The sequence below is a fragment of the Magallana gigas genome, chromosome 2 (genome assembly GCF_963853765.1).
Source record: "Magallana gigas chromosome 2, xbMagGiga1.1, whole genome shotgun sequence".
Classification (NCBI taxonomy): domain Eukaryota; kingdom Metazoa; phylum Mollusca; class Bivalvia; order Ostreida; family Ostreidae; genus Magallana; species Magallana gigas.
The window spans coordinates 30,604,589-30,625,693 of NC_088854.1; the positions used below are offsets into that span (position 1 = coordinate 30,604,589).

Genomic DNA, 21,105 nt, shown 5'->3' on the forward strand with positions numbered 1-21,105 from the left:
AATTCCTGGTCAATGCCTCACTTCATGTCCACACATGTAGGATAATCATAAGCAGGGTCAATGTAATTAGTGTCCGAGTCCGTTTTCTATAAGCTGTACTCATAAAAACTCACTGTCACAGTCGGTGACAAATTACATAATTATAATTAATTCGATATGTATAGTATTAATTAAGAGTCCTTTTTTTTTTAATTAAACGATTTATTTTATTGTAAAAAAAAAAGATTTCCTGTGGATCATTGTAAATATTGAAAATTTAATGGGGCAGTGCATGATTATAATTTACTTTTTTCAACGATTTATCAAAAATTTAGTAGTAAATTTTAATAAAAATGGAATATCTAAATTCGAACAGAAATGTTCATGTACTCGTATATATTTACAATAATTAATATTATTTATTATAATATACTAATGTCTAGTACATCATGTGTTTATCAATGATGTACTTGCAAAATTGTTGTATATGCACTAATTTTAGTACTCCAAGAGCTGTAAAATTATTAATCATATGAAATTGTAAGCTTTTTTAAAGAAATTGCGGTTGTACCATTTATATACTTCACATAAGACAATACAATGAAATATGATCAAACAAAACCAAGAATGCACACATCCTCGAATTTTTAAAACATTCGATGTAAAAGAAGAAAAAACTCAAGAATGATGAATAAAGAGAAAAATATTGCAACAACACGTATTTTTTTTAATGAATTGAATATTGAATTTAATCTCAGTTTCATGATCTATTTTCAGATTTCAAGTGACCGTATGGTTTAGATAAGTTTGTTTTTTTAAGCACAAATTTTATTGTATAATAATATACACATGATTCGAACGCAAGGTCTGACAACTTGACTTGACAATGTGCTTACCCTATGAAAATTACAACTGAGTTTTAATATAAAAATACGTACTACAGACAAGCATTAATTTGATACACGTAATTTTATAGGAGTACATGTGTTATATAGATAGTTTTTGTTTGAAGTTTGTTCCAGGCAGTACTACTTATCAAGAAAAATAAACCAGTGAATCTCTAATAAATCGTTGAACATAATATTATATAAAAATATACATTGGTTGAATTTGACATTTAGTAACTCTTCATGTGTAGTTAAATGTATTGATAATGAAAAGCACGTAACGTATATTTGAAAAAGATTAAAGAAAATAAATTAGATAATTATAACATTTATATACACGTATGATATATATATTTATATCTATTAGATATATATATATGCATGTAGAAACAATAAAACTTACCATAATTAAAGACTAAACTCCACAAACAAAAGTTCACTACCAAATTTCTCCATTTTTCGTGAATTTTTCTCTGGCATGTCATGTCCATGCTTTGCAATCACATCTATTATAAACTGAGAGGAGAAACAATCCCCGTCCTTATATAGACGGTCAGGCTCCATTGGACACCGGAGGTTATTGGCTCTCGATTTAAATGTCCACAGAAAAGCATTGATTTAACTTGTTTATTTTCTTAATTGAATGCTGTTTTCAACCTGTTGTTGGCCATTGTAATTACAGGGTTTCTTTTGTACGGTCTCAGGCACCCGGCGGATGATATCATTATACATAAACCCGAAACGGATTAAAAGCGTATTAATTCCTTTACCGTAAAAGGCAGGCCTATTATTTTGACAATTTTTGACGTCATCAAATGTACCCGGCTTTTGACCGGTTTAATTTATTTTTGCGTTTTTGTGTTTTAAATCACATAATGTAAGATGACCACCGGTAAGGTCGATACATATTCAGGGTATGTATATGTAGGTCGTTTAAAATCTTAAAGCACTATACCTATTGGCGCGGACAATTGCACTGAATTTCTTTTACATCTTTTTTTTGTGTCTTTTTATGTGAATGCAATGAAAAAAAGGGGTGGGGGTTAAAGTGAAAAATGAATATATATAAGGATCACATTTACTATCTATTATTACGTAGATGATTAAGAACATAAAAGCATTAGCCATGCACAAAGAGACGTGCAATTATAAATGAATGAGAATACTAAGACACCACATAGACTGTTGAAAGAAATTAAGTGAAATTACCATACATATCATAATCTCAATGCTGATAAATCAAAAAGATTTAAAAGATTATGTAATAAATAGTTACTGTTGCAATTTAAAACGAAAAGACCATTCTGGCATTGTCACGAATATTCCGTTATCAAAGAAATACTATTAATCAACAGATCAAAAGGCAGGACAGCAAAATACATGCATACCTTTATATCAAATGAGGGGGAACATCCTCCTAAATTCTGATTTTTTCATGCCTTCTCTATTGCACAATTGCTCGTGCGTGTTTGACTTGCGTTATATTCCTTACTACATGCATATAATTATACAAACTGATACACCGATTTACCAACTGCCAATTCTTCTGAACAATGTCTTATTTCATGTGCACTGCATGCATTTAATTTTAGGATTTAATTCGTTTCAGGTTTCTCATTGGAAAATAAATCATTTTTTTGGGGGGGGGGGGGGGGGTATTGAGGTTGTAGACTAAATTTATTCTCTGGTGATTTGGCCTTAGCTTATTTATTACAATTAACAATTTGTTTAACAACCAACCTATCACCTACTTGATGAAAAGGTATATGACTGTCATTATCATTTCCATTACCAAGCGATTTTGAAACTAAGGAGGGCAAAGAATTTTCATACAGATGACTTGCTTTAGATGCTTTAGAAACGGTAAAGACGGTTTTATTGTCGCCAGTCCAAAAGTACAGAAGTTCCTAGCATTTGTGGGTTTTGTAGTTGTTTTTTTTGTTTTTTTTTTTTGGTTGATTTTTGTTTTTCTTTGTTTTGTTTTTTGGTGTTTTTTTGGATTTGACTGGTCTTACAATGTATATATACGTGAACAGTGTTATTTAAAAAAATTAATGTTTATGTTAAGGTTTTAGATTTACGAAAGATTTGCATGTACAGAGTACATCTTATCACCAAATATTGAATTAACTCTCATTCACAAAATCACAAGATATTTCCTCTCATTTTTTTTCATCAAATCTATGGGTGTTTTTTAAAATAGATAGATAAATAAATAAATAAATAAATAAATAAATAAATAAATAAATAAATAAATAAATAAATAAATGCTGTTTGTTCACAACAACAGATGTCTGAATATCCGACCATAAAAAAAAAATAAAAGGGAAAGTTTCTTTTATTTGACAGAAAATGAGCAGAAAACTTCATGTAAAAATTATGGAGAAGACAAATAAAGGATTAGCCTGCAGACCAGTCCGATTTTTTATTACGGAATTCTAAAAAAAATATTAAAAATTCACAACTATATAAGTGTACATATAATAAATGTACACTTGAACAAATTTTAACAGTATAATTTCATATTCATCAGGATTTATTTTTGATAGAACGCGTGCTATGGTCGCATTACTCGAACGCTCCGTCTTATAAGCAAACATATTAAGTGTTCCAAAAATTATTGTTTTTGTTTTTAAATTCCTAATAACAATCTGTGTAAAATATATATAAGTTGTTTATGTAAATAAGGTATTAAAGATTAAGAGATTTAAATTTCTATATGAACTAAGCTGTTGACAATCCTACGTACGTAGATGTATTTGTGACTGAAAATTATATTTTAAATTTATGTAAATATGTTATCAACTGCAAACGAAAGAGCCCGTCGACCCAACGCAACAGAACATTGCGTGTGTACGTTTTCGATATTTTAAAAAAAATGTTTCAGCTCATACGAAACTTACGGAGAGAGCCGAGCGTCAATGCGACGAGACTGATTTCGTAATTAAAGTACTCAGGGTATTTACAGCGGATAAAAGACACACCGATAGCAGACAAACAGAACTACCTTAAGCTATGCAACTAGTTTATGAAATAAAAAAAAATATACACATCGAGACAGTCGTTATCCATTAGACACGTAGCATCGGGGGGGAGGAGGGGCGTGGCAGCAAAGATTTTTAAAATATTCAAACATAAAAAGTGAATGATCATGGAGTTTCCCCTCTCCCAATTTTTTTGGGACCCTTCAAAAATTGAAGTAAAAATAAAGGAAATGATCAGTGAAGATGTAGTTATAAGGATTATGATAATACGCTACTTCCATCCCCCTTTTCACGATTTGGGAAAGTTGGGGTTTTGTTTGTTAGTTTTGTTTTTTTGGCTTGTCAAGATTATTTGGATGAATCTGGCCCCTACTTTCAAAATCGAGGCTACGTTCCTGTCTATTTTGAGTATAATAATTTTAATCTTATTTTTAAAAATCAAATTCACGACCCGCTAGCTTTGTTTTTGTTAACAATTAAGTTCAATAATCTTGTTGCTGTTTTAACTGTAACTAGCAAGCATTGAACATTTTTCTTACATATTCAGAAATGATCATCATAAATAATTAAAATTTATTTTTTTAAAGTTTTAAATTCTTTGTTTTTAATTTTTAATTTAACATGTCCATGTAACTCACAGACAAATCTTTCCAATCGAAGCTTCTCGGATCTTTCCGACAGAGGCCAGATAATACCTTTAACTTAATCAGATATTTATATAAATGGAGTCATCTCCCCTCAAATTTAAGTTCCTTTTAGTCTGAATACTTCTTGATATCATCGAACTTAGTCTCAACAGAAAAATGATTGCAATATCTCATTAGTTTGATAAAAAAAATTCCATACCTACAGGTAAACTGCAGCTAATTTTAAGCAAATAATTATCCCTGAAAAGGTTATTCTACGGTTCATGCTCGGATCCAAAAAAAAATTTCCAAAGGTGAAACGGGGGGGGGGGGGGGGGTTCCGAGGGATAAATTAGTTTTTTTTTTTACAGGGAGAGGGCGTAGGTCTATTTTCATTTCATGCAAATCAGTGTTAATGTTAATCTGATAACACACTCACCATTAAGTTAATTATATTTCAAATTCAATTTATTTTTTGTATGTGTTAATAGAATTTATCAATAAAAAGGGGTTGACAAGAACGCTTTCAATGTTGTTTTGCTTGTTGGAAAGCTTAAAAAAGTTTTTTTTTGAAAAATTTTATTTGACCGAATCACTGGCAATGTGAATAGATTTCGCATTTACAACCACTAAGTAAATTGTTAAAACAGAATATCATTATGGGCCATTTTATTTGGAGCTAGCGCCAGATAACAATACAGAATTATGCAAAATCAGCTTCAGGACAAGAATTTTGCTTAGATTTACGGAAATTCATGCCAGTAACATATGATGTAAAAAACTAACCCCCCCCCCCCCCGTCCTCAAAAATAAATAAAAATGAATTACTGAACAAGCAACTAAAATTAAGTCATAAATGTGCCGACATGGATATTGACCGAGAGCCTCCAGTCTTTAAAAATTTTCAATTATACAAGTTTTGGTTTGCATAACCTTGGTTCAAATTGTCAACCAAAGAAGATTAAATGAATACACAAACTTTGAAACCCAAAATCTTAACGGAGTCGATTCCATTTACACGAAAGGATTACGAAAGCTGCAATCAACACAATAAGCAAAATGATACCCTTAGGTAGCAAGTGTCTCTACACCTGGTTATTATTAAAACAAATTCAGACATAAATCTTTAAAATATAAAATCAAATATTTAAATTTAGGATCAGTACACTGATATATTGAAAAAGAAACATTATTGCTTCTCAAGACGAAAACGTCGCTGTTTTGTCCATATCAATCCAAAGGCTGAATAATATTATTTAAGGAAAGGGGATGGTTAAAGAAGAGATGAAAAAAGGCAGATACGTATATTTTTGTTTGTTTTGATATTTTAAAATACTAAATGAAACTTAAAATGCTTAAGCTTATCTAATTATTCAAACAAATAAAACATTGCTGATCAGTTGGCCAAGCCGGTATCATTTTTGTTTGTTAATTCTTATTTATCCAGATGGTAATAAGTTAGCCTTTTGCTGACCTTGTTAATAAGAATGCTGAAGATTTTGTTCACAATCAACATTTTTCATTCACGACGATGATCAAAGATACAGTAGAACCTTAAAAACAAATTTTCAAAACAGTCTGGATCTTTTTGGTTTTGTTGATCAATAATTTGTAATCGAAAGTTATTGTATTTATTCAATATTATTGCATCTATTCAATATTTGAGAATGCCTCAGAGTTTTGATTTCCCCTGTTACACTGTATTCGTGTTTGAAACTTGTCAAATAAGATATACATGTATATGACAAGAAGGAGGGAAAAACTGTCAATATGAATTCTTTCCATATACATGCCATGAAATCCTACATGTACCAAAAATCTTCAAGAAAAAGTAAGAAATCATAATAAACTTTAATGTAGTAAATAAAAAAAAATTAGCCAAATATATTAGAGGTTGCTGTGCTGTGGTGAGTAGCACTGGCTGCACAATGACTGTGTGCATTATAATCGCCGACACACGAGGCGTACGCCATCACGTGAGGAATGTAGTTCTGTTCACGCACTCCGTGCAACAGGTGCGCCATTGGTCCTCGGGCAAAAATAGCGACGTCTTCGCCGCCGTGGGTTTCCGCTGACAGAGGAACGGCCGACTGGTAAGTGTAGTGTTTACTCGCTGAAAGAAACAGTAAAGATCATCATTATATGATGAAAAACGATGGTAAATAACAGGTAAATTCGTCTGATGGTTTTAATATATCAATAGTCATAAACTTGCGTATATACTTGTATGTGTTCACATAGATGCTGTTAAAACTACTTTTATTACTACTGTTATTCAGTATTTTCACATGATCCTAAAAATACCACTATAATCTACCGAAGCAAATCCAATCCCGAAACCAGGACAAAAAGTCCTGAGTATTTTTTTTAACTACCTTACTGAGTGCGCGGAAAACAACCTACGATATGTTTTCCGAGCTTTCCGGAAAGACCCGATAAGATACGATTGCTACAAAACAGTACCATTGATTCTTCTGATCTCTTGTTTTTCACCTCAAGATTGAAATTGCGTGTAGGCCTACAGTAAATACAGAATGACTAAAGAGTTTGCCGATATGAAGCCCACTCTAGATTCACTCCTCTAAATTGTGACCACCACCTTGACCCCAAAACAATTTCAGTGCACCGCTGTGACCTCCTATTAATAATCAATCGATTGGCAAAGAATTAAACCAATGGTTTATACAAATGTAAATCTATTTTTGTGTTTATGATGGCCACAGCGCTAGCTCACCTATCTTTAGTTAATCTTGTGTGGCAATAATTATTACTAGTCCGCGGCGAGATATTCGCGAAAATGAGGCTCTCGCGAACCTAACGAAAATTACTCGAATAAAAGTTGGTGTTCAGTAAGTTGCATATAATCGATGATTACTTGTGTCCACGTTGCGTAGATCAGCGCGCGTGGAATGGGCCCCAGGGCCGTTCCCGTACAACAGGGTAGTGTAAGGATTATGGTCCTTTGCCAGCGAAATGTAACCGGGTCTGCTTGACATCAGATCTGAAATATTCATCACACCTCCCATTACTAGTAATTACTGTTAACTAAAATTAGATTCATTTTACAATAATTATTAATATTGTCATTCAGTTCTTAAAGAAGTTAATTTATGTGTCTTCAATCCACATTGCCTCCTTATGTGAGAGGTATGGAACGCTTACTAGATTATCAAAAGAGAGCTATAATACCATATACCTGTATTTACTTGCTGATATACATTGCTTCGAATGCTTAAAATATGTAATTATATCAGATTTGTTCATATTATAGTTATTCAGTTACTTATCCGTCCTAATATACTAGGCATTTTACACAACTTATCCACCCACTTTCTTTACAAAGGAAATTTCTCTATTGAGTCTTGCTAAGCACACAACATTTGAAAACGTTTGAAATTACGACCACAAAAGAAAAACTGTAATTGCTATGCATATATGCAATATTTGTCCATAAACCTTATATGAAAAAAAAAATAATTACGAAGAAAACGGAAAATTTAGACATAATTTTTCCATAGGAATAGTGGTATATTTGGCCAGATATTGCATGAACAGGTCGAGATGAAGTTAAAAACAAACAGAGTTGCATTACCAAATATTCCATTTCCTCGCTGTGGGTATCCCGAGATAACAAACGTATGGGAGTGGTCGGCGGTGACCACAATCAAGGTGTCCTGGTTATTGGTGATAGACGCCGCCTTGTCTACCGCAAGGTCCATCGCCACCACATCATGCAACGATCTCACCGGCCTGCTCCCATGGTGGGCAAGATCAATTTTACCGCCTACAGCGAATGAACAATATTTACTTGCAATTTACGAATAAAGGATCAATCGAATGATTGAGTCTTTTAAAAAAAAAAAAAAGCCACCTTCTACGAGGAGGAAATATCCTTTCGGATTCTTGGACAAGATTTGGATGGCCTTCTCAGTCATGTCCTTGATGTGGGGTTCTCCGGCTTTTTCATAGTGAGGGTCGTTACGATCTATATCGTATTGCATGTGGCTGGATTCGAACAAACCTGCCAATTCCATGTGATTTTATATTCATTAAATTTGTGGGGTTTTTTCAGATTGCTATAGATTTAAAATTTTTCTAAGGCATAAAAATCCTACATGTTCACGTTTGCGTTTAGAAGTCCATGCATATATCAATAAAATCGTCCTTCTTTTGTTTGTATTATATTTCCTTGATAATTTTAGAGACCATAAGAATTGAACATACATACAAGACTCATTGTACCTAAAAGAAAGTCGGTCTGAGCGGGGTCTACCGTGTTGAAATCTGTCTCATTCCAGACATATCGATACGATTTGTGTCTTCTCTTCTTATCATTCATCCATTCCTGTGAAATGAGACCACATCCTTCTATACAATCTGCTCTTCAATTATTTTTGGCAAGTATCTATGTATATAGTACAGATTTTTGCAGAATATTATATTAATACTCACGTCTATTAGATTTCTTCCATCAAGTCTTCCGTGAGCAGTATTGGAGCCTCGTTCTGGATCTGTGGCGTCAGCTGGAAGAAAGAATCTTCTTCCACCTCCCATAATTACCTAATTATGACGTATAAAACGAGCATTATTTTGAATTCAAAATCAACTGTTCTTGACATGAATTGTTCGAGGAAATTAAAGTGTATGTACTTAATCTTGCATGCCTCTATGCTCACAAGAAAATTTAGACAATGTTTATGTAACAACATGGATGTTCATGTAAATATGTGATGGACGCTCAAATCGAACTTGCATCAATGGATCATGTACCTGTATGTCCGGGTTTTCCTCAATCAGCTGAAGAGCAATATCCTTACATCCGCCAGTCACATGGGTCATGTCGGAATCCCCCTCCCAGTTTCTCTCGGCCGTGTTGGCGTAGGTCCCCGCCGGAGTGGCATGGGTCACCCTGGTAGTGGTCACGACGCCGACGGACTTACCTTAAAATTAAAAAAAATAATTAATAATGATATCATCTTATAACATATCTCCTTTCCCTAAAAAAAAATGGAGGTCAATAGAGCGCATTCATCTTATCACAATTTCGATATCATACATTACTATAATATTAAATCGCTGAAAAATTCTTTATCGCGTCTTACATATCTATATTCTTACCTTTTAGACCATAGGCATACCGTATATTTGATACACGTATTTGCTTTTTAGATTGCGAATGAAATAAATTGCTTTGACTCTTATACCCAAATGAATGATGAAAAGGCTTTTTACAAGAAGAATTGATCTATAATTTTCTCTTTAAATTACATAATATTCATTTCCGATCCTGTAATTTACATTATATCAGACATTTACCTTCAGCAAGTGACCAATCTAAAATGGATGTGATTTTAGCAGCCTGGGTGGTATCGCAATGTCCTCGGACTATTTGGGCGTCGACCCCTATAGTTCCCATGTTAGTCTTTACCCCACAGAGGTAGGCGGTGGCTGTTCCCGCTGAGTCGGGGGTCTGATGGTCTTGGTTGTAAGTCTACATATACATTTAAAGGAAAGAATCTAATTGCAATAAAATAAATATAAATAAAAAAAATCCCGCACAGAATAATATCATCCTGACCAAGAAAATGATTTTTTAAGACATATCTTTAGTATGACCTTGACAATTTGACATGTGCATGATTCACATTGGCGAAACAGACAATCATAGATTGGTCCATGATTTACATATACCACATTACCTTTGAAAGAGCCACATTGGGGAATTTCTCCCACGACAGAACAGTTTCCTCCCCTGTTTTGTTCTCTAGTTGACCTTTGAGAATACGACCTCCGGTTACCGTGGAAACGCCCATTCCGTCACCAAGGAAAATGATGACGTTTTTGGCTACCCCAACAACGGGTTGGTTTTTCAGAGAATCTTGCAATGCTGTCTGTGCCTCTGATCTCCAGAAGTATTTTGCTGTACCACAAATTAACTATCATTCATCATCATCATCATTATCATCATCATCATCATCATCATCATCATCATCATCATCATAATCATCATTTTTAAAAATGTAAGCAGGACTTTGATTTTTTGGAAAATATTAAAGTTGAAAAGCAGTTTCAATTTGCTTCATAGATAAATTAAGAAAGAAATGGATAATTTTTTAAAATCATATTTATAACAACTTATTCAGGACAGTGACACCAGGTGCCGTTATCTTCACTTATGATTTCTGATTGTCCATAAAAGAGACCATGCCACAGGTCTAGAGGCTTTTTAATCCTTGTATCACAAGTATATGCCTGCATTTCGAAAGTGAAGAAAATATGGACAGAAAAAAGAATTACAAGAAACCGATTGCAGACTTTTGACCTAATACTAAGACACATGAATGAAACTGAATTGACGAACGTTTATGAAACATTTGCGCTTACTTTCTCCGTTGCCGCTGTACGAGGATTTGTCAAACATAGCATGAGCAGCTCGCTGGTCCCCATGCACAACATCTTGGGTAAGAACTCCAAGAACAGCAATAATGAGAACGGAAGCGTCGTGGAGCGCCATCGTGTCCCTACCAATGTGCACTCACCTTCAAGATAAGGACAGGACCTTCAAAGTGTGATTATATAGATAACACCAAGCGAGACTTTGTAAGTCTCGATCTTTATCACATGGCAGGAAACCGATTTTAAGATTGTTTAAGAGGGAAAAAAAAGAAAGAAAACATTATTTTCTTTAACTTAAGTTCTTGTTCTTTTTAACGTTCTTTACTTCTGTCGCTCAACCCGGCCGCAACTAAAAACGTTTCTTTTTATTGAATTGAAATCTGAATAGAATTTTGATTATACCTTAAGTCATTTTTATATGTAACCACGTCATCTTGACTTTAGCTTTAAATTCATTTTAAAAATATTTTAATTCATCTATATCCAGGAAATAAAAAATAACCTCAAAAAACCCCTGCTTTGTATTTGTATTGATAACAGATGAACATACACTTAAAATTGGCGTAAATATTGGAATCCTTCAAAAGCACTTGCTCCTAATTTGTTCCTAAAACTGTCTCACTGAGGTCTAGGAAATAACAGCCACAATAATTAAAAATATTTAGATCCATAATACGCCTTTTGAGTAGACTAACAAATGAGAACAAACGCCCCTAATTTGCTGGTAGGGTCAATTGTAAGCAGCAAGAAATTAATTTACGGTCAAATTATAAAAGTAAACAAAAACGTTCGAGCGAGACATTTTTCATGTATATGCTAGCCAAGGTTTCTAATTATCAACTTTAAGAATGGCGCGAAAACATTTATAGCTGCTTTGTCGGCAAAGTCCCCAGAACCCGAGTTAATATATAGGTCTCGGCTGTATAAGTGTTAATTACGCCAGTGAAGTTACATTTAATTTAAACATCGAACTCAAATTGGCACCAGTTTTATTATTATAACACTCAGTGGCGTCGGAAGCAAATTGAAAGTGGGGGGGGGGGCTAAACTAATCCTCAGAAATCTTGACAAGCAAAAAAAAAAAAGGGGGGAGGGGGGGGCAGGGTATAGTATACCTATAGTTAAAAAAAAAATGTTATCTACCAGAATTTCCCCCCCAAATGATTAAATTCCTAATCCGTGGGGGGTGGGGGTGGGGGTTGGGGGGGGGTGGGGGCTGGTATACCTATGACTCCATCTTTTTAAGGTAAATTTATGAACAATTTATCTTTTCATCTTTGCTGCGAGAAAAAGTGGGGGGGGGGGCTGAACCCTCTATGATGCTATATGCCTAATGGTTAGGTCTAACTTTGCAAAAGAAAGGTTCCGACGCCAATGACACTTATGAAGAATTTATCTTTTTTTTTCTAATCATATTTAGTCACCTGGGAAAAATTATCTTAATCCACAAAAGTGGATACGGATATCAGTCTACGTAATGAACGCTATTCCTAGGAAATTATTAATTATATATTTTACTGAACCAAATGTCAAAAGCATAAGAAACAAGTTCTAAATCTCAGCATATTCTCACCTTAATGCATACATTATACATTGTAACTATCAAATTTAATGTAATACAAATACTTGTTTATAGAAAAAATATTAAAAGTCAGAACCTAATATAAATAGTGTTTAGATAAATTCAAACCTTTTGTCCAGTTTACATGTATATGACAGTAATAACATTTATCACAAAATTTGTATCCAAATTAGTATAATAATGACACTTTTATACATTTATGTACATTATCATTCTTCATTTTTTTTTGGCCTTCACAAAGTACACATTTTTATGTAACATACATGATTGTATATAACGTACACGTTTCTCGTTGATTTACTATACAAGTACTTTGTTTGGCTTTGGAAGATGAAAAATGTGCGCAAATATCAATTCTCCAGATTTAAGAGAGAGAGAGAGAGAGAGAGAGAGAGAGAGAGAGAGAGAGAGAGAGAGAGAGAGAGAGAGAGAGAGAGAGAGAGAGAGAGAGAGAGAGAGAGATATTTTTAAGCAAAAGAAAACGCCGGTATCTAATTTTAACAATAGGGAGTGTAAGAAATGCATTAAAGTTGATGTAAGATTATAATGCAGCATTTTTTCAGCCTAGTAAATAATCAAATGTTTAAACTGTGCTGGCAAAAGAAAAAAGTTAAACCACTTCATTATTCAGACACTAGCAAGATGGACATTTTAGTACATGTAAATGGGAACTATATTAAAAAAAATTAAAAATTGAATAAATTAATATTCTTTAAAGACATTTATTTTCCTGGTGACAAACCGCCAATAGCAATTGACATGCACTTTTAATCCCGCCAATTTACATTTTCAACTTTTTGGATTTTTTTACATTATGATTTATAATTAGCTTATCAATAAATCATTATTCTTTTCAGGTAATTGTTTATCTTTGTTTCAGCTATCGCAAAAGTTCATTGAGCAGACGCCTTATACAGAGCGGGAGACGTAATTGGAAACTCGGATGTTATATATCAAATTCACCCCCCCCCTAAAATACCAGAACAAAAAAAACAAGAGGCCCAGGGGCCACATCGCTCACCTGATCAACAATTGCCTTAATTCTGATCAAATTAGCATTACAGTATCAAAATATCTTGACAACTAAGTACAGTAGATCTTGCTAAAAAAAATAGAAAATCTGTCAATTTTTATCCACCTCTTTTTTTGGGTAAATACCAAGCCCCTTTTGTTGTTGTACCTGTAAGAAGATTTTTCTCTATTCCAATTTACCCCCCCCCCCCTCCATTTCGTGGCCCCCCCTTTTCTCTAGGGAATCATGGTTTCATCAAACTTAAATCTGCATAACCTGTGCTTTCACACTAAGTACTGAGTTTTGGACCGAAAACTTTCCCAGAATATTTTTAAAGATTTTTCTCTATATATTCCTATGTAAAAATTCAAACTGCCGTCACGGCCCAGCCCTATCACTAGGGACTGTGATTTTGCAAACTTGAATTTACACTATCCGAGGATGCCTCTACACAAGTTTAGGCTTTTCTGGCCAAATAGTCTTTAAAAAGAAGATATTAAAGATTTTCTCTATATATTCCTATGTAAAAATTCATCCCCCATTGTGGCCTCACCATACCCCATGACTATTATTTAAACAAACTTGAATCTTTACGATCTTGGGATGCTTCCACTTAAATTTGGGCTTTCCTGGCCTTATAGTTTTGAGAAGAAGATTTTTAAAGATTTTCTCTATATATAAAAATTTATCCCCCATTGTGGCCCCGCCCTACCCCCAGGGACCATGATTTGAACAAACTTGAATCTACATTATCTGAGGATGGTTACAATTTGAGCTTTCTTGGCCATAAAGTTTTGAAAAGAAATTTTTTTAAAGATTTTCTCTATATATTCCTATATAAAAATTTATCCCCTAATTGTGGCCCCACCCTACCCCTGGGGACCATGATTTGAACAAACTTGAATCTACACTATCTGAGGATGCTTCCACTCAAATTTAAGCTTTTCTGACCTTATAGTTTTTGAGAAGAAGATTTTAAAAAAAAAATTCGATATATTCCTATGTAAAACATGACCCCCCTCTTGTGGCCCCACCCTACCCCCGGGGACCATAATTTGAACAAACTTGAATCTACACTACCTGAGGATGCTTCCATTTTAATTTGAGCTTTTCTGGCCTGATAGTTTTTTAGAAGAAGATTTTTAAAGATTTTGTCTATATATTTCTATGTAAAACTTGATCCCCTAATTGTGGCCTCACCCTACCCCTGGGGACCATGATTTGAACAAACTTGAATCTACACTATCTGAGGATGCTTCCACTCAAATTTAAGCTTTTCTGACCTTATAGTTTTTGAGAAGATGATTTTTTAAAAAAATTTCGATATATTCCTATGTAAAACATGACCCCCCTCTTGTGGCCCCACCCTACCCCCGGGGACCATAATTTGAACAAACTTGAATCTACACTACCTGAGGATGCTTCCATTTTAATTTGAGCTTTTCTGGCCTGATAGTTTTTTAGAAGAAGATTTTTAAAGATTTTGTCTATATATTTCTATGTAAAACTTGATCCCCTAATTGTGGCCCTACCCTAGCCCCGGAGACCATGATTTGAACAAACATGAGTCTACACTACCTGAGGAAGCTTCCACTTTTATTTGAGCTTTTCTGGCCTAATAATTTTTTAGAAGAAGATTTTTAAAGATTTTCTCTATATATATTCCTATGTAAAACTTGATCCCCCCCATTGTGGCCCCACCCTACCCCTGGGGACCATGATTTGAACAAACTTGAATCTACACTACCTGAGGAAGCTTCCACTTTGATTTGAGCTTCTCTGGCCTAATAATGTTTTAGAAGAAGATTTTTAAAGATTTTCTCTATATATTCCTATGTAAAACTTGATCCCCCCATTGAGGCCCCACCCTACCCCCGGGGACCATGATTTGAACAAACTTGAATCTACACTATCTGAGGAGGCTCCCATTTTAATTTGAGTTTTTCTGGCCTGATAGTTTTTTAGAAGAAGATTTTTAAGGATTTTGTCTATATATTTCTATGTAAAACTTGATCCCCCCATTGTGGCCCCTCCCTACCCCTGGGGACCATAATTTGAACAAACTTGAATCTACACTACCTGAGGATGCCGCCACACAAGTTTGAGCTTTTCAGGCCGAATAGTTTTTGAGAAGAAGATTTTTGAAAAATACGAACAAATTTTCAATAATTCTCAATTATCTCCCTTTTAAAGAGGGCGTGGCCCTTCATTTGAACAAACTTGAATCCCCTTCACCTAGTGGTGCTTTGTGCCAAATTTGGTTGAAATCTGCCCAGTGGTTCTTGAGAAGAAGATGAAAATGTGAAAAGTTTACAACGCCAACGCCAACGCCGACAACGACAACGACAACGACGACGACGACAGACAACGGACAAATTGTGATCAGAAAAGCTCACTTGAGCCTTTGGCTCAGGTGAGCTAAAAACCACAAAAAAAAAACAGGCAACAATAAAAACAAAACAACAAAAATTAGAAAGAGAAAAACCCACCATAAGTTTACTATTTTAAACAGTTCATCAGCAGTTATGAAAGTTCAAAAGTGTTTTATAAAGATGTTTACAGTGTACTTTAAAACAGCATTTCATAATATTTAAACCCCGAAATGATTTAACGAAATAAATAAACAGCGCGTATTGGAATACAATATAAAAACAAAAGTTTTATTTTTGCCCAAACAATCGGAAAGGAATTTCCGTAGCTATTCTATAAAGGGCGTCAATCATTACCTTTTAAATTAAATGTCAACCCATCGTCCCTTTGGTCTACTTTTTTTCCAAAGAGTCGGGTTGCTTTAAAATACATCAGCCATCGAAATGACTGAATAAGAAATTTTGGCATTTTGACGGGAACAGGTAATCTTCAATGCGTATAACTAATAAAATAATATTCAAAAAGTCCTTCTTAAACGTAATTGTATCTTTTATACTTGTAAGGTAATACGAATTTTATCCGGCTTAAATTGATAAAAAATAGTAAAGCCGGAAAAATCTAAAAACAATTGGCACATTTGTGTCGACAATTTTTACAATGTTCAAATTTCACAACCATTAAAAACACGGGTACGTGATACATATTTTAAAATTAACATTAATAACACATATGTACAGAAACATTTGTATTTCAATTCTAAATCTAGGGAAAAATTTGTTGCAACCGACAGCTGATGCGGATGGATTGTCCGGACAGCCAGCGCTTTTCTCTGATGCTGTTAAGGACATACGGCAGTCTGTGTTATGTGCAGTCAGAGAATGGCAGCTGAATTGTAGCTTACTCTAATCCTTATACAAGTCAGGTGAAGTTCAACAGTTGGAGAACAGAACAGAGGAAGGGCCAGGTGTTAGGATGAGGATAGGACCTTAAGATCGAAGAAGGATTTGATTCAAACAAATTTAATGCGAAGGGAGAAGTCTTTCCCGTCTATAGATATTTTTCAGAGAATGGAGGAAACTTAATCTTGGAGGTAAATTTTTATACAGTCGGGCAAAAACTGATGACTGCGAGATAAATCAGTTTGAGACCCCAGGGTTATACCGTGAAGTAGCTTTTCAAGGAATCAATAGAAATACATGTCATACAAAAAGACAAGAGTTTGTGGTATTAAGCATGGCAAATGCATTTTTAGCCACGTTTGGAAAGGGAGATTAAACATACGGTAGACGGTTGCTCAAGATGTATAAGGTGCAAAACCCTTTTGCTAACTTAAGTCAGTCTTTAAAGAGAGTACTCATCCTATGTACGTAGTTAGTGTGCATTAACTTTTTAAGTCTTGAGAAAAGTAAATTAAAGGGGGACAGAGGATATCTTGATTATACTGACCAATTAACGCGTTTATGTATAGGCCATACCTTGCCGCAACCAAAAACCTACGGTTACAGCTAGAGTCTAAGAAGGAAAATTTGACTCATTTAGTACTGGTTTCCTGAGAAATTGCACAGTGATCAGGGAAGGGACTTTGAATAGAATGTATTTACGGAACTGTGCAGGCTTTCAGGTATCAGAAAGACTCGTACCCCTCCATATCATTCTGTGGGTAACGGATCAGGATAAAGCTTTTATCTAGACCCGTTTAAAATGCTAGGTACATTGGAACATGACCAGAAATCGGACTGGAGATCACATATAGCTCCTATAGTTCAGGCTAATAACGCAACAAAAAATGACACCACAGGTTATCCTCAAAACTTTTTTAAAATGCTAAAAAAAGGGACGCAAGGTTAGAAGTGTGGAGTTAAAGGGATAAAAAATACCATGTTTGCTGATAAGTGGGATGAACCAATTCATTTTTGATAGAGAAAAAGAAAGATTCTAATTTGCTAGTTTACAAAGTTGAAGCAGAGGGTTGTAGAAACTTGTATGACCTTGCATAGAAACATGTTGTGTTACCCTGTCCCGATCTTCCAGAGGGAGAGAAGGTTCAACCAGAAGGAAAACTTTGACAAGGCAGTGAGATCTAGTGACACATGTGGTTTTCATTTATAGTACCTTAGTTTCAATTCATCGGAGTCTGAATCTGATTTTGATGGGGTTACTGTGAGATATGCAACTCGTATGCCAAAAAGAGAGAATGTTTTAGAAAGCGAAGGTTCATTTTATCTGAGGAAGCTGAAGCAGTGTTAGCATAAATACAGATTTAAAACATTATATACATTAACATTAAATGACAAATTTTGCCCCGCCTTACTACAATTATATAGCCTTTGGGGGGGGGGGGGGGGGATAAAAATTACAATATTGGTACAAAGCTTTTTGGTCTACATAACTATCATAATGAATAAGTTTTTCTTTCAAATGTACAGAAGTAGACATGGTCAAGTTTTGGCATTTTCGCACGGACCATAAAAAAGCAATAGTCATGAAATTTACAATAAATAATATAATTCTCTTATCCCCAAAACGCACCAAATAATAACAGATTTGAAAAAAAATGCTCAGATACCGTATATTTGGTAATTTTCGCGATGTCAGATCTAAATTTCGCCGTTTTCCACTATTACTTCTACATTGTAAATTATTGAATACTTGAATCTTGTATATTTTTTAAAGAAACGTTTTAATCGCAAAAAATTACTGACGCAAATTAAAAATGTGGCACATTTTTCCAAATTTTAAGACACGCTTACAAAATGGATAAACGAAGTTTTCAATAATAAAAAAAAATGTTAATTGTTAAAACACAGCGGACAATGTCGTCGACGTGGGTGGATTACATTTACAAAAGGTCATATATATATATATAAAGGTGTTGTTTACTCAGGGTTTGAGTTATCCAATTTGAATTGTTATATAAAGTTCAATGTCATGAGAAAAATTTGTTCTAAACATAAAAAGTATTTGTGAACATTTGTGAACAATATTTGATATAACATTCGATATTTCTGCTATATTATGGAATTAGGCTCAAACAAAAATAGACTTTTAGCCAAACAGAGGAAATTCGGACTAAATTTTGCAGATTATGTTTTCCGCTAAAACATTTTTGGCTGTACTCTAAAATTAAAAGTTAAGATTTTATATTTTAGTCTACATAATTTTGCATATTTTCTGTTAGTTTTACCTTACTTATCCATTAAAATAATAGTATGGCACGAATTTCAAAAATATTGAACAATGCTTAAAAACGATAAAAGACACCATATCTCAAAATTTTGATCATTGACTTCAAATAAATTATATGCCAACAGAAGAAAATCAATATAAGTAGTTTAATACCATAAATGTTTAGTATTATCATCATTCGTTTTTTTGTAAAATTGGATCAAAAATGGGTAGGAATTTGAAAAGCGAAAGAGGAAATTCGGACTGGAATATATATAAAAAGTGTGAACGAAAACTTAATGCTTTGTATCTATTTAGTGTCATTGCCATTCATAAACTGTATCACATTTTCAAAAGTGTTAAGCAATTTGTATTATGTTCACAATTAAGAAAATCTCAATCATAGTGTAAAATTTTAAGGGATTTTCTTTTAATTTTCCACAAATATTCAATGGCCATTAACTCAAAAAGTAGGTCAATGACCTACTTTTTTGAAAGTAGAGAATAACACTACACTAAAAGGTCTATAATACTCAATCGATGGTTTTTCATTATCATCAGTGGAATATTTTTTCATTCTGAGTAAACGTCATCCATAAGAGACTAAAATATATTGTACAAATAGCTGCTACATTCTTTAAAAGTACGGTCAAAGATCAACGGCAACACTTGTTTGTCCTTTGGTTATTTAATTTACTTTAAAACCGTGGATTTTTGTGTACTCTAATTATTTGTAAAAGTAATTTATTCAATAGTTATCACGGCTTCGCCGAATGGAAATGAAGAAGTTTAATGTTGTCTGATAAAAAGCCAGTGTAGCTACGTCATTTGACCAAAAAGTTTTTTTTTCTCTGTTTTTAGATTGCTGTTTATAAAAGTCACAGTACAATATTCATTGAATCAATTTGAAATTAACTTTCATAAAAATTCTTGCTTTTTTTGGAAAACAAACACAAAACTTCTCAGTTGTCTCTTTAATGACCTTTAAACGCAAAATTACTACAGGTTGGCTGAAAGTATAAATCATCTAGGGTTTTAATTATGGTGCTAATGAACAATAGGTTGTCGTTTACACGTTCCGATCATAAGACATCATACTCGATGAGAAGTGTAAATTAAGTTCGTCTGTTTTGCGTTAGGTCAATTTCCCCCTTTTATCATGTATGAAATAGCGTGCAATATGCTTGGGAAAGTGTTAAATATAGAAACATAGGTAATTAAAGATGAGAGAGCCCTCTCTTCGACCAGTAAAGTCCTAAATGACCCAGATATCACCATGTTAAGTTTTATTTTATAATATGATATAAAACCAAAAATCACTTTATTTTATGTAAGATGAAATATATATATTTTTTAAAAATTTAGATCAAATTATATAAATATTACATTATATCAGTAAAATCCTTACATGTAATATGAATATATATATATATTTATATCATAAAAAAAATATTTCGTATCATGAAAAAATGACAGTAACAAACTGTCAACCATCTCAAAATCCATAAAACGAAATACAATTTCAAAGCAGAGCAACACGGACCGGTAGTATGAAAAACGTCAGTCAGCATGCGACCCATTGGAAGATTGTATTTGCTGACAAGGTCGTTGTATCGACAGTAGAACTTACGGAAAGATGACTTCAAACGAGACTGTTGATAGGCCTGTATTATCAACTTGTTTGTCAGTAGCTTGCCTCGCCTTAGACACGGTTCATACGAAGAGCATGCCCTTTTATATCGAATTAACTGAGAGACAAAAATACTTTATGCAGGTGATGAAGGTATATTGCTACATAAGTAAGGAAAGTTGACTATAGAAAAATTGAAGTCATCGCATTTATCATAAAGTTTTGTTGTTAGGTTACCATCAATGTCCATTTCAAGTAAAATACTAGTATCCAAATATGAAACAGATGACGCAGACTCAGTAGTATCTTTTATTTCAAGTTCACTGAGATATATCGAGTCGACGTAAGTATGAAAAAAAACAATTGTTAATTGACAATACGTCGTCAATTTACCTGAAAGTTGAGTTGAAGGCCACAGCGAGTGACTTTTTTTTTCACGTACAAGTTTTTGAATAAATTCTGCATCATAAGAAT

The 21,105-nt window shown here is 33.7% G+C and overlaps 2 protein-coding genes across 3 annotated transcripts in view; both read right to left on the reverse strand.

Moving 5' to 3' along the window:
• LOC105341304 (fibrocystin-L-like) overlaps nucleotides 1-1,419 on the reverse strand; it is a 34,296-nt gene extending 32,877 nt beyond the window's left edge. For both annotated transcript variants that reach the window (XM_066076095.1, XM_066076094.1), the window contains exon 1: nucleotides 1,270-1,419. In XM_066076095.1, coding sequence (XP_065932167.1) covers nucleotides 1,270-1,357 — 88 coding nt within the window. In that variant the 5' untranslated portion in view covers nucleotides 1,358-1,419. The remainder of the gene's footprint in view (nucleotides 1-1,269) is intronic.
• A 4,889-nt stretch (nucleotides 1,420-6,308) lies between these two features.
• LOC105341299 (alkaline phosphatase) lies at nucleotides 6,309-11,035 on the reverse strand. Its single transcript, XM_011447735.4, has 10 exons — nucleotides 10,861-11,035; nucleotides 10,176-10,396; nucleotides 9,793-9,967; nucleotides 9,247-9,416; nucleotides 8,929-9,036; nucleotides 8,719-8,821; nucleotides 8,348-8,497; nucleotides 8,069-8,260; nucleotides 7,352-7,477; nucleotides 6,309-6,589 (listed from the first exon to the last, which is right to left on the reverse strand). The coding sequence occupies exons 1-10, from the start codon at nucleotides 10,988-10,990 to the stop codon at nucleotides 6,351-6,353; spliced, it is 1,614 nt and encodes a 537-aa protein (XP_011446037.3). The 5' UTR covers nucleotides 10,991-11,035; the 3' UTR covers nucleotides 6,309-6,350.
• Between the last annotated feature and the right edge of the window lie 10,070 nt (nucleotides 11,036-21,105).